At 30.4% G+C, this 15,134-nt stretch overlaps 2 protein-coding genes across 2 annotated transcripts in view; one reads left to right on the forward strand and one right to left on the reverse strand.

Annotated features, from left to right (window-relative positions):
• Positions 1–531, reverse strand: part of l(2)k10201 (lethal (2) k10201) — a 33,875-nt gene extending 33,344 nt beyond the window's left edge. The window contains exon 1 of the mRNA XM_014424611.2: positions 426–531. Coding sequence (XP_014280097.1) covers positions 426–476 — 51 coding nt within the window. The 5' untranslated portion in view covers positions 477–531. The remainder of the gene's footprint in view (positions 1–425) is intronic.
• The window catches only part of LOC106683256 (gustatory receptor for sugar taste 43a), a 125,185-nt gene that overhangs the window by 29,570 nt on the left and 80,481 nt on the right, over positions 1–15,134 (forward strand). The window contains exon 3 of the mRNA XM_014424615.3: positions 8,108–8,276. The gene's annotated coding sequence lies outside the window, so the exon portion shown is untranslated. The remainder of the gene's footprint in view (positions 1–8,107; positions 8,277–15,134) is intronic.

Consider the following 15,134-nt stretch of genomic DNA (forward strand, 5'->3'; position numbering starts at 1 on the left):
TTTTTTAGCAGCCTGAAGATGGGGGAAATCTCCCGAAACGTTGCTGATGATATGAAATAAATTATTGTATTTTAATAAGGAAGAATTGTGTCATTCACTAAATCAAGTTTAATTCCATAAGACTCTTCCAGTAAAAAGATCATTAGGTTGAGAATATATATATTTTTAATATTAATAGCCCATGATCATTAAATGGCGATACGCAAAAATTATAAATATAAGGATTTAAGGGTAACTCAAAAAAATTGATCTCGTTGGAATTGTGTAATCCGTGAGTGAATGTCTCTGTGAGTGTAACTTCGTAATTACAACAATCGCTAAGCGTTAATAACCAAGTTTATATGCCTTTAAACAAAACCAAACAAACAAACCATTGATCTGTAATATGTTGATATAATGTTTATTAAAATACAATAAGCACTCACAGAAATATTGGTGGTCGGTGACGTGGGAGGTGATACGATGATAGACATCATGAAACGATATTTTACGATACAACAGACTAGATGGTTCTATTCCTACTAGGCAAGTATTATCTAAAGAATACTTGAGGATTAGAGAGGCCAAATAGAAATCACATATTAGGCAAAGTAAACATCATTAATTCTGCGAGTAATACCATAATAGTACATTTACTATACATATAGTGATGGAAGCAAATACCCTTCATACAAGTTCTATTTAAATTAGTGGGCTCGTGTTGAAGTCGTCGCTATTTCCGTGATTTAAAAAAGAAAATAATATATAAATATATATTTCTATTGCTATAAAAATTCGTATCTTAGTATTTTTCGTGGTGAAAATAACGAATGTAAGTTTTGTTCTTTCCAAAAATACAACATATTTACCAATGATAAAGTCGTAATGCAATCGGAAAAGATAGCTCGACTATTCCCATCCGAATTAGAAGCCTTTATTTTTTATTTTATATTCATAAAATTTATAAATATTTTGTATTTATCCGTTGTTTAATATTTCTAACAATAAGAAATTTATTTTTTTAAATAAAAAAAATTAAAGGTGCTTTAGATGAAGATTTTTTGATAAATCTTTATTCAATCCCTCTAAGACTATCAGTGTGGATAAAATCTATCTGACCTTAGAGACTATTCAATTGAGTGTTTATATTCCGAATTCAATCAAATTCGATAGAGCGGTTTTCGAAAAAAATAGGAAAAATCTATTATGTAAAGGGGCACTTCTGGTCTATATATTTTTATTTTTCCTCCTTTATTTATTCATAAAAGTTATAAATATTTTGTATTTATCCATTGTTTAATGTTGCTAACAATAAGAACTTTATTTTTTTTAAAAAAAATTAAAGGTACTTTAGATGTAGATTTTTTGACAAATCTTTATTCAATCCCTGTAAGACTATCAGTGTGAATAAGACCTATCTGACTTTAAAGACTATTCAATTGAATGTTTATATTCCGAATTTTATCAGAATCGATAGAGCGGTTCTCGAAAAAATAGGAAAAAAGTGAAAAATTTATTATGTTAAGAAGCACTTCTGGTCTATATTTTTTTCTTTTTTCTCCTTTATTTATTCATAAAATTTATAAATATTTTGCATTTATCCATTGTTTAATATTTCTATCATTAAGAAATTAATTTGTTTATATAAAAAAAATTAAGATACTTTAGATGTAGATTTTTTATTTTAAATATTTGGTATTTAAGCCCTGTAAAACTATTTCAATGAGGGTAAGACCCATCTGACTTTAAATTAAAGACTATTCGATTCTATGTCGATTTACCAAATTTTATCAAAATCGTTAGCGGTTTTTGAGAAAATTGAAAAATCAGTTCTGTAAAGGGGCACTGCTGGTTAGTTTATTTTATTGAAAAAGTCACACCGCAGGCATGTACCCGCCTATATTTTATGCCGACGTTTTAACCTGAGTTTCAGGTCTTCATCAGGGCTATAGAACAAAAGAGATAACAACAACATTTAGAGAAATATATAATTGAAAAGGAATAGTATACACACAAATTTGGAATTATACAAAATATTGAATTGAATCATAAATGATAACTGATAATTGAATAGTAAAAAAAAAAAATATATATAAATATAAAAAAAAATAAATTGATCGATAATCCTGGAATTAGATGGTAGTAGATTGAACAGTGAAAGATGAAATATAATATCATGTAGGTAAGAAGACATGTGTAATATGAGATATGCAAGCAGTGTCTAAAAAACTGAAAAAATATTGAATCTATGGAGAATGGGAAAAGAATAATGTAATGAATATGAGAACGAGAAAGGAGACTCAGTATAATTCCAAATTTGTTTGGAAGATGAAATGTCATCTTATTAATAATTAATGAATGGTTAAAATTGTAAGTGTTTTTTAATATCCCATAAATCATTATAAATAGTTTATAAACTCATTATTTAATTAAAAAACAAATTAAAGATCTTAATTAACTTTTGGCCAAAGAGTTATATTGCCATAAGATATTCACTTTTTTTCTGCATGAGAAAATACTTGTTTACCATTTCATAAAATTTAGTCTATTCGCGCTTGCTAGATAAACCTTTTGTTTTTGTGAGCAGTTTCATAAAAGAAATAATAAAAATAGTTTCAAATAAGGAGTAATACCTGTTACTAAAGACATGTTTGATTTTATGACTGATAATTAGGTATTTCCTTTTAGAAAGCTCTTGAATTTAATTCATTTCCCAAGTTACAGGCAGAAAATATTCTGAATGTTGAATGAAGGTACATTTCATCCAGGCGACCCGTATTGATGTTTTTACGTGGGAAGCTCTTAACCAAATCGCCGCGAATGTATCCAAGAATATCCGAGTACAATATGAAATTTTATCTTTCCAAGTTTCCGACATAGCTCTTTAATTGCTGGTGCTTGTTTAGAGGAATGGTACTTAAGTTGAGACCACCCCCGCCGAAAAGGGCTTGACGTAGTCGCCATACGTTTGCACAGTGGCTCCATACTGCAGCAGGTGATCTTGTTTAATGTTGTCCTAACGGCTTTCCAGAAAATGGGTTAAACACACCCTTCTTTTGTTTCTGAGCCGTTTGTTGTCTCAACAAACCGCTACTCCCTTTGGGAAAGTTCTAGTTTCTGCTTCTCCAAGCTACTCCTCCCTCAACACGAACTATTGACTCTAAGGCTTAAGTGACTCCTCAGTTACTGTGTTTTCTTAGTTCCTTACCTTGTCTAGAAACCGTAAAGAATGCTCTAGAACAATAGTTCCCAAAAACATACTATGCTGGACCTAATCACTATAATGGCAAGAAAATTCTTAATCATTTCTTTCATTAAGAGCTACTGGCATTTACATAAATATGAATATGTATAGTTAGGGTGTAGCTGAAATCCGAGAACCAATTTAAATTTAAATAACCAATTATTCTTGAGATCAAAACATAGTGCTTTCAGGACGAGCCCAATAGAAAGACTCAGTGCTGAGGCTTCTTTACCACCACTTATTTTTCGAAGGCAGGAACTCATGAACAGTTACATCACCAAAATCAAACTCCAACCAACTAACCCTGCGTACCCCCATATATTTCACCCTCGTTGCATGAGAAAATATGAAATGAATCCTTCACGGAACGCTCCATTAGGCATAAGACAGAGAGAAATCATAAGAGAGATTTATGGCATCCCTACAAACCAAGCTGATTCTATCTACAGATTGCCCCCTTGGAAATACCATTCTTACAAAATAGATCTAACTATAAAACGCCAGAACTACGACTCAAATAAAATAAAATTCTTAAAGAAGATACGAAAATATTCAAATTATGAAATAAATTACACTGACGGCTCCAAACAGAATGAAAATGTTGGTTTTGCAATAATAATACATGGGACACCCAAATGATATAAATTAACCACATACAATATTTACAGCTGAACTTCAGGCGATTTCAACAGCACTTCATTTATCCATAGAAAGTGAATACTCAAACATACTCATTTGTACAGATTCAATGTCTGCACTCCAGAGTCTATCAAACTTCAGTCAAAGCGGACCTACGATAGACAAAATTCACAACTATATAGACATGCTAAAAAATCTTTAAAATGTGTATCCTTTCTCTGGACTCCAGGGCACTCAGGAATACCAGGAAATGAGGCAGCGGATAAAGCGGCTAAAGAGGCTGCTACAATGAACGTTCCACCACTCCAAATGTACGAGAAGAAAGACATAAAGGCATTTTTAAGGAACAGAACCCGAAAAAGTTGGGATTTAATGAGGGCTGACGTACCACTCACCAATAAACTAAGAAATATTAAAAAAAAACACACACAAAAATAGAAGAGAAGAAGTAGGAATAGAGAGTAAGCATAGGACATTTCAAATTAACACACCTCCACTTAAATCACAAAAGAGGACAAGCCTATATGCCAAACCTGTCAATCCCCATTAGCGATAAAGCATATAATTGAAGAATGCTCATCATTTCGTCAAGCCTTCGAAAATAACAAAATTCCTCGTACAAGAGAATTGGCCCTTAAAGACTCAGCAGAATCCGTAGACAAAATAATGAAATATCTGAAAGAAACTCAACTTTATACTAAAATATAATCCACCAATATCAACCAGTGTAAAAAGGAAATAGTCTACATTCAACTGTCAAATGTCAAAGACAAGAAGATAAATAAAGTAAAAAGGGTGTAATACCCTAGATGTTGATCGTCATGAATAAAAATCTAATCTATTCAAAACATAGTGTTGCAAACTCGATTGACAACCCATTTGCTTTTAGAGTTTTAAAAAATTTTAATTCCAATACATTTTTATTTAATCTAATGTATGATAATAATTGATAAAATAATTTCATCCTAAAATTTTGTGGACCGATGCTTAACGGTAAACCTTGTTCACAAAGACTGATCACAGTGTTTTACATACATGAAATAACTATTTTAATTTCTGGTATAAACTAGAATAATTTATAAAACATTTCATACTTTTGAAATAGTGATAGATAAATATTATTGTGGTGAATATATTGTTCAAGTTACATCTGGGCATATATTAGTAATTCCATTTATATGTCTTCCATCATCTGGAATCTGCAAATCAGTTACTTAATTTTATCAAATACAGTAGGAACTCCTTTATTTATAACTAAATAAACTAAAACATATATTTATTATTATTATTTTTTTTTAGTTTAGTCGTAGTTAGTTTTGTTTATTATCACAATACACTTATATACAATTAAATTACTTCGAATTAATAGTTATTTTTAATTTTAATGACGTAATTTTAAGTTACGTTCATAAAAAAACGCTTTTTTTATATCCACTGGTACATACTTTTTTAAATATTTAAATCATAATAACCAGCTTAGTTTAGGGACATAGAGACTAAAATTTGTTCATAAAAAATAAAAAATTTTCTTCTATTATAAATTATTTAAAAAATAAAATATAAGTATTTACTAATCAGAATTGAGTAGAATACCAAACATCAACAATCTGACTAAAATTCCCCTTAGGATCCCGTTATGTTTACAATAAACTGATCAATAGAAGTTTCAGCAATAACCCCGTCAAATTGCCGTGGGAAATTCATACAATTCTTATCAGGAAAAGAATTTGAACAAAGGACTGATCTGCTTACATTAGAGAAAGGAGGGGTACGAAGAGATCCTTCCTTCGATACGCCTGTAAAGTTTTTTCTAAATTGGATTCATCTCTGGAATACTATAAATTTAAATTTAAATAGTAATGAATTTAAAATAAAATTAAACACGATTGATGGTGTAACTGACTTAGATTGTTGTATTTTTGTTATATTCCTAACATTTAATTTCTTTTAGGTCTTAAAAAGAGAAAACGACCCTAATTTAGAAGATATTTAGAAGTGATAATAAAAAAAAAAAAAAAGACAAATGCAAATGATAACAACAGCACTCCTAAAAATAAAATAAATAAATTTAAAAAAACTAATAATACAAAAACACAAATGCGAGTTGATGAATGTTGGGTTTTACAACTTAACAACAACAATTACAAATACGATATGTGTAAAAAAATATATATACATATATTATACGATATAATACAATAAGTTAATATAATAAAGTTGATGAAATTTCTGGTTGCAAAAGTAATGTAGGCAATTATTATCTTATTAAATTATGGTTATTATATTAATTAATATTGCAGAAGCTAATAAAAAAAAATAATGAGAATAAAATATATGAAATGAGTCTTTCCTTTTTCGAATTATAGCTGTGACAAGGATACTTCGTTTTCGCATGCGTAATAAAAATTTGTGTATGAAGTTAGATAAAATTTCTACGATCATTTTTACATTAATCAGTGACTTTACACCAATTTAGGGCCAAATAGGACGAGCCGTTTTAGAAACATAGGTATGTCACTGTAATTACGTTTACGCATGCGTAAGCGAAAATAGTGGACGGTCTCAGCAATTATCCACATTATTAAAAATAATCCTTATAAATTGGATTAATGTTAATAGGTGTTATGCTCGTACACGTATTTTTCTCTAGATATACACGGAACCAGCTTTGTTCTTTGAAGTAAATGGGAGGAAAAAAATTGAGAGTATGGATCCCTTTAATGTTCTATGTTCAAGATTTTAATATGTATCGTATAAGTACATCATTATTTTTTGAAACTATTGTATTGTACAATTAAATTAAATTATATCCATAAAGTCCCAACATTGTTTATTAATAACTGCAAATGTCTTACCCCTCCCTCCGTCGTAAATATTTCCTTGCTTCCTTTCTCTATCAAGTTATCCAATCCCGCCGTCCATCGTATACATCTCAGATATCCTTCAATTTAAGTCCTCAGTGCATTCTCGCATTACCCGCTCATGGCTTTCAGACTTACATAACATCGAACCGAAGCTTTTGGTAGATCTTTCCTGATCCGTTCTCCTTTCCTATTGAATTCTATTCCCTTCTTTATTCGTAGTTCTAATACCCTTCCAATCTTCAAATTCCGTATCTTCGACTACTGTCCATCCAATTGCGGAAGAATAACAATTGAAAGTTTCAAAAAAGCTTTATTATCTGTCTTAGAGTTTCGTTTATAATTGTAAATATGTATACTAGCAGAAATTATCTCTTTTCATTTATTATTTTTTAGTTTAATTGTATTTGATTTTTTATCATTTTTTTCCTTTTTATTTACTATCAGAAGTCATCTCATGTTTTATGATATAACAAGTGGTTTTATTTTATTTGTTTTATCATTACTTTAAATATTCTGTTAATTATTGTTGTTTATTTCTATCGTTTTAAATTCATTCTATTATTTTATTTTATGACATCTTGTAATTTCATCTCTATTTTGCAATTTACTCTAAGGCTCCAAAGCCTAATTTTGACGTCTGTAAATTATTCTAAAGGGATCAATCCCAGAATGAATAAAGATTATTATAACTAAAATTGCACAGCCGTAGAATAACTCTTTGAAAGTTGTAGCTATTCTGCCCAGGTCTAATACAATTTTTTTTTTATCATGGGAGTCTTGATTTTCTTTCTTCCTATCGTAGTTTCATGATCCTCCACTGCCTCAAATACAAATTATAAATAATCATTTGTTAATTTGTATTAATATAAATAATACTAATACAATTTATTAAAAATTAACCTATTTATTTGTGACTTTTTCGTTTAAATACAAATACTTTTTATTGCAAATTATCTTAATATTACTAACAATCTCTTATCAATTTTTTTTTTTATAAGTGATTGTAGTATTAAAATAATTTACTATTAAAAAGTATTTATATTTAATGAAAAAATGACAAATATAGGTTAATTTTGACTAGATTATATGAGATGATCATGTGAGCCTGTGAAATTACGGTTATGATTGTACTCGATGAAGGCCGGGTTTGTCAAAACGTTGAACATTTGAACATTGTACACATAAAACGTGTTAGGACATTATGGAAATAATTGATTTTCATCGAATGATAAAGCCAGTCTGGAACAAGATTAATAAAATATATGTAAATTGTATTTTATTTATTTTAGTTTACCTCAAGCTACTGTATAGAGAGATATAGCGTTTTATGTCAACGTGTTCCTCACGTTTTTATTTGTGCGTAAATGTATTTCTGTTCCAGGACAAAGTTCGTAAATCAGGGAAAGAGAAGTCAGCAAATGTTTGCTAATGGCAATAAACAACAATTTAGAACTGTGACTGAAAGGGTGACACTTGACCCACACGGAGACCCACCTCTTTCTCGTAAGGTTCAGAAGAAGCCTGCCCCTAAATCACTGTCTGATGTAACTGTAAGTCCAGCAGAAATTTTCACTAACAAAAAAAAAAAACTTTTCTTTCTTATATTTAGCAAACTTTTCTTATTTCTTTATTTATATCAAACTAGGATTATTCTATATTTTGCTAAGCCCTGAAATGGGATTATAACTTTCCTTCAAGTCTATTCCTCAGTAGAATTATATTTTTAAAAAAAATAGTACACGTATGTATTTGTTTTTAAAAACGGTTAGATTTTATTCGTATTTCTTACTGTTTTTAATTTCAGAGCGATTTTCGTTGACTTTTAGATTTTTTTTTTTTAAATGCACATTACTCAGCATTAACCAATCACTCTCGTTACTATTATAACAAGCTAAGGATTTGGTTTGAGTCAGCGAAATTTCAAACAAAACTACATTATTATTGTTTATTCATAGATAAAGATGTTAGGAATATCGAAACCCAGACAATATTCTCAAAAACCCAGGTATGTAGGATAAAATATAAAATAAAATAAATTTGACTCTCTTTTAAAGCTACATCAGAATAACAATAACGTATAATTAAAAAAAAAATCTGACCAGAAACTACACACTTTATATAATATCTACAATACAAAATACATCAGAAAACAAAATAAAGTAAATCCTTATTCTAAATAAAAGAAGTACAGAAAGTAAATAAAATAACATAAAACAATCAACTTATTCATGTAAACCATTTGTACGTATATACACACAAATATGTGTATACCTCCGTATATAATAGACTATATGACTATATCTCACAGCCATACAAATCTTACATAATACCATTGGTGACAAGACAAACCAATGTGTCTTCAAATTTACTCTTGAAAAGTATAGACGTTTTGATAAGAAGATATCAAACGATTGTTGGGTGTATTATTGCAACAAGAGACTTAACCAATAACAAAAAAAAAACTGATTAACAACAAAATAAAATAAAATTATATAAACAAAATATGTATTCTTGAATTAGACATGATTATATTATTATATTTGCATACATGTATTATATAAGAGAGATCGAAATAAAAAAAATAACTAGGCAAAGGACCATATAATTGTTCTGTTGAGCTGGATTATTCATTTTATTTATATATTTTTATGACTTGCTTGTTTAAAGTTTTATATCTTTGAGTTTAATTCCAGAATAAAAGTTCGTATTTAGTTTTAATCATTACCAAAACTATAACTTAATAAATAATGATATAAAACCCAATATCCTTATAGTGAAGCTTACACAATGTTTGGCTAATTGCGTTAGCACAATAAGTTATTCTCGTAATAAAAACAGAATACATTTGTAACAAACTTAATGTATCGCAGGTAATTTAATTTAGTAAAATCTTTCGTAAGCTGAGATTGTTTTTTCGATATTTTTGGAGAATAATCTACATTTGTTACATCAGATCGATAAGAATTAAAAATAATATAATAATAACCTAACAATAACTGACCCAAAAGTTTGAATGTGCTCTTTCCTATACTGAGCCGAAGTGAGGCTGACAAAGTTAAATAATAAACTGTCTATTTAATTAATTGAGTTGAATTTATTAGTTACAATAGTATGTTTTATTGCTGCATTTATAAGTGGTATTATAATATGATAATACATGTCCACCCGTTCTATTCTATCAACTTTGATTTGATTTTGGGGCGTGTAGTGGTATGTAGTCTATGTTTTAAAGGGATTGTTAATGTCTTGACCTTCTCCATCCCACGACTTCATTTCGTTAGAAATTCTAGATTTATTTGCGCTGTAGAAGGTTAGAAAATCAACAATAACCCCATAAGATTAATAGGCCAATTATGATCCAGCGAATATCAAATTACAATACCTATAATTGTATAGATTAGTTGGGTGAACATATATGGTGTTTACCCTATTATATATAATATAATATCGAATATGCAGGCACCCTTTGTGTATGCATATTTGTGATTTCTATTAAGGATGAAATTTCTAGTAGAACATGAATAAAGCTTTGAAAATTTCAACATGCACTATAAAAACTAAAAGCTGACAAAACCAGTAGAATATTTTCCATTGTACAGTACATCACGACATAATTTTAGAAGCTTACATACCAGCGAAACTATTTTTAGAAATAAAATAAAGCTGTCTCCAATACGCAAGAGATCTTGTGAATCAACAAGCTCAATCTAGCTCCTGGAGACATTCTAATGTTTATTTAATTGTATTTGATGGGACAAAAACATAAATAAACATTTTATTACTATTATAATAAGTATATTCGGCCATGTACGAGCAAAGTAACGTATTTTGTCAAAGGGGTGAGAAAGAAAATAATAAGTGAAATTGCAATAGCATTCAACAAATTAACTGTTATTGTTATTACAGCCATATAACTGGCAATAATATTTACAATTTCCTAAAAGGGAACCATACAGCATCGAAGAGAGTTAGTGGTAATAGCTCGCTACTCACCCCCAGCAGGCATTATACGTCTCGTAGAATTGGTTCAAAGTTCACGGTTCGTGTTCATGTTTTCGCTACAATGGAGAAAGCACGCTGACCTAACGGTTCGCAAATAACCCTCAACCTAACGGGACACAACCCTTACGCCTATTTGCGAGGTAAGGGTAATGCACTCCGTATACCTGCTCAATTGTCACTGCCTCCTTTTGTCCTCTATTGTAACAATCTTCTCAGATGGGTAATTAATGGATTTTATAACTATAATTATTGCTATTTATTTTATTATAAGTTACAGTCAGCCGATAGTGACAGAGGCCATGTCAGCTGATCGAGTAGATAGTCTATGGAACGAATGCATAGTCTGAAAGTTATTTTTAAAATTTGAAAAAAATAATAACTTTTTTTTCTTTTCCTATTTTTTGTTCATCGTGATATCAAATAAGCATTTAAAGATGGCATTTACCGCCGCGCACCCTAATGCGCGAATGGATGAAAATTTGCACTGCAATGCAATTTCAGATTTAGAAAGATTTACTGGAGAAATGGGTGAGTTGAACCAGTATAGGGTGCGATTGCTGTTAACAGATTGTAAGGGGCGCAGGGTTACGAATAGGGGCAATTAAACAGACCAAGGACTGGCGGGAAAGAATGTTACTTGAGTATGACAATATCTTCTTCAAGGAAGGAGAGGTCCTTGGAGTAATGGGTAAGACATTACACGAAATTCCCTTGGTAAGAGTGAAGAAAAATACTGATTGGTGGTGGATTTTAAGAATGCAAACGAGAATTCTGTCGAAGAAAAATACCCCATACGAAGGTTCGAAGATATCCTCGATAGGCTGGATGAGACAACAAATTTTAGTACTTTAGATCTTAAGGCGGGATATCACCAGATCAGGTGCACCCAAGAGACCAGCACAAGACCGCGTTTATTTTTGAGAGGGGCCACTACTAGATCACGCGTGTCATCGGCATACGTTGTGAGTATAGTGTTCGTATGGGTTGGAATGTCAGCTTTAAATCTGTATAAAGGATAGGACCAAGGATAATACCGTGAAGTACACCAGCAGACTAAGGAAAGAGGGATGAATAAGAGCTGTTGTGATTTACCTAAATAATCTATCAGAGAGAAAAGAACGGATAATGAGCAAGTATATAGGGGGTAAGAATTTATGGATCTTGTAAAGCAATCCCGGGTGTCAGGCTCGATCAAAAGCCAGTTCTACATCAAGAAAGAATCCTGAGCAGTACATTCCGAGACAAAATCAACCAGACATATTACTGGATAGTGGAGTGGGATGTTCGGAATCCATTTGGTGATCCTGGAGTATTTGGTTAGGATCTAGGATGGGGTAAAGGCGTTTCAAGATGTGTTCCTCGAGGATTCTGTCGGTTATTGAGTATTATCATAATTTTGACCATGGATAATTTCTATGGGTCAGAAAAATCGGATCGGAATACTTCATTATAGATATTGGTGTGGTATAAAACATATTTTCTAGGAACTTGTTTTAGAATATGAGATGATATAAATCGCTCATATCTAGGAGCTTTTCGGGGGCTCAATATATGTCCTAGAAAAACACCCTCACTGAAACTTTATGATGAGATACTGCAGTTACTAAAAATAAAATAAAGGATTGATATAAGAATTTCTTCGCTAGCTTAAAACTATCGGGAAATGAGATTTTTAATAAAATTTTACAAAGCTCGAGCCTTCGGCGAATTGTCAATTGTCACGCAATGGACTAATTAATAATGGAATCATTTTATTTATTTACTAGTCCTTTTTGTATATGAGCATAGGGAAAAAAGGATGTTATTTCATCTAAATTTTCGATTACTTTAATGAAAACTATATATAGTAACTAAGTCCAAAAGGATGACTCCGCCAGCCATAGTAGGGAGGAAGAGTAAAAATTGCAGTGGTTTCGAAATTTTCGAAAAATCAATTTTTCTTTCGGAGCACCATGTCCATAAAACTATCAACTAATGACTTGAGAGAACGTAATTTAAAGTGGTGTAAATTTCCTTAAATATGAGCCAATAGTTAAAATAAAAGTTTAAAATAGCAAAATAAAAATTCTTTTACGTCTATTAATTCTTAAATAAGGAAGTAGGACGAGCAGTTTTTATGATATTCGCAAAAATAAATTTACAAAATATGGATTGTTTGTAATTTGAAAAAAATGGATCTCGGGAATCATTGAACGTATAGAGCTATCTTAATTACAGCTCATGTTTCAGAAAGTTTACTCTACTTTAAATAATGTACTATAAAATGTGTTGTAGATAGTTTTAAGGATATGGAGCTCAGAATGAAAAATTTTATTTTTGTCAAATAAAATAAACTTCAGGGCACATATCTTAAATATATCAGTAATTACTTTTTAATGACATTTCCTGTATCCCCTGAATATCCCTGGTATCAAACGGACCATTTTAACAATAAATAATGCGCATTTTTTTTTTAATTGAGAGAATTTCATGAAAAAATTTAAATCCAATGAATTTAAAAAAAATTTTTTTTTTTTATTTCCTCAAATAACCGCCATTTTTTATTTCCACTTACAGACTGGCAGAGTCATAATTGTATATAGTTTTCATTAAAGTAGAGAATAATAACCTACTTTTTCCTCTTATGTTCTTAGACTATAATGCTGCTACAGTATAAGGATATTCTCATCATAAAAGCTAATTAAAGGAAGAGACGAAGGAAGATTAAAAAATAAAAACAGATTTCTGCATCTAAGAGATCAAAAATATATTTAATAATAAAAATATAAAAAAATTATTAATTTTTTTGACAAATAAGAAATCCTTGGTCCTTTGCCTTACAATTTGAGACGCAATAGAGGACGTTGAAGATAATGCAAAAGCTATCGCCTCAACGCTAATGTGTTTATAGTTTTGAGCTTCATTAGCTTCGCGTCAACAGATTAGCCTAATTCAGAATTCGCGACCCAAGTCACGTAACCCACTTTGTTTACCCTATACCTGGCATTCCTGTCTCTATATCTGGCCATAATTATTGACTGGCTAATTGTTATGAGAGATTTTAACGAATAATAAAACAAAATTTCACAACCAGAATCTTTGATAAACAAGTTCTGCTATATATAGGGGATGGGCATCGGAAAGGTATCTGTTCAGTATTCAACCAAGGCTACTCGGGTTAAAAAAAAAAGAAAGTATATTCAACGACAGTGTTAGGGCAGATAATTGTTACAGTGGAAAAAAAAAAACTTTATTTATGCCACTATTTGTCGCATTAACAATGTAAGGAAAATTAAATAAAAAAATATACAAAAAAAATAACTGAAAAAACGCGTCACGGCCGTGCTTTGAAAACTTTCACCTCACCTACTTTTACGACAATGAATGCCGTACCTTTTTTTTTTTGTATTCAACTACCCTTAGAGCCTGTAGGTCAGTGACACTATCCCAGTCATCTAATATGAATACATTTTGCTCTTTTGGAGAGTCAACATTGCTTCACTCAACTCACTGATGGATTTTCAAAAGAATAAAAAAATATTTTTTATAAAGTAATAATATATTAAAGTCATTACTTATACGGTAGTAAAGTTTGAGGGAATAATAATCAAGTGCGAAGAGGAAAAAAAATACAAACATTTCAATATAATATCCTGAGAATCGCAATAGATTATATAAATATAACAAAAAAAGACAATCACCTTCGGACCTAAACGTGGATACAATAAACAAACTCATTAAAAAAACTTTTTATCAAATTTAATTCTCAATTTCCCAACAATTATACTGCAATTTTATAAGGCTTACATATGAATTCCAACTTCATCTCGCGGACTGAAACCTTGACCTAACTTTCTGATTTGAACATTGTATTTATTTATTTTTCAATTTATAATTTTTTTTATTATTTTTTATTATCTCACAAGAGAAAATCATAACAAAAAAAAGACAATCCTTTCCCGCCAGATCCGCCCTCCTAAGACTTTTTACAATTTATAATTTTATAATTCATAATTATTATAAGACTTTCTTATCTGACTTTTTAAACTGACAATTATAGCGAATAGGTTGGTCGGTGTACGGCATGTCACAATATCACGAGAGGAAATCAAAACACACACAAAAAAGGCAATCCTTCCCCGCCCAACACGCACTGTTAAGACTTTTTATAATTTATAATTTTTATAAAACTTACTTATCTGACCTATTAAACAGACAATTATAGGGAGTAGGTAGGTCGATGTACGACAAGTCACAATCTCACAAGAAGAAATCATAACACACAAAAAAGATAACCCTTCTCCGCCGGACCCACCCTGCTAAGGTTTTTTATAATTTATAATTTTTATAAGACTTACTTATCTGACAATTTAAACAGACAATTATAAGGATTAGGTTGGTCGATGTACGACATGTCACAATCTCAC

This window comes from Halyomorpha halys, unplaced genomic scaffold (assembly GCF_000696795.3).
Source record: "Halyomorpha halys isolate HHAL.00 unplaced genomic scaffold, Hhal_1.1 Scaffold474.1, whole genome shotgun sequence".
Taxonomy (NCBI): Eukaryota; Metazoa; Arthropoda; class Insecta; order Hemiptera; family Pentatomidae; genus Halyomorpha; species Halyomorpha halys.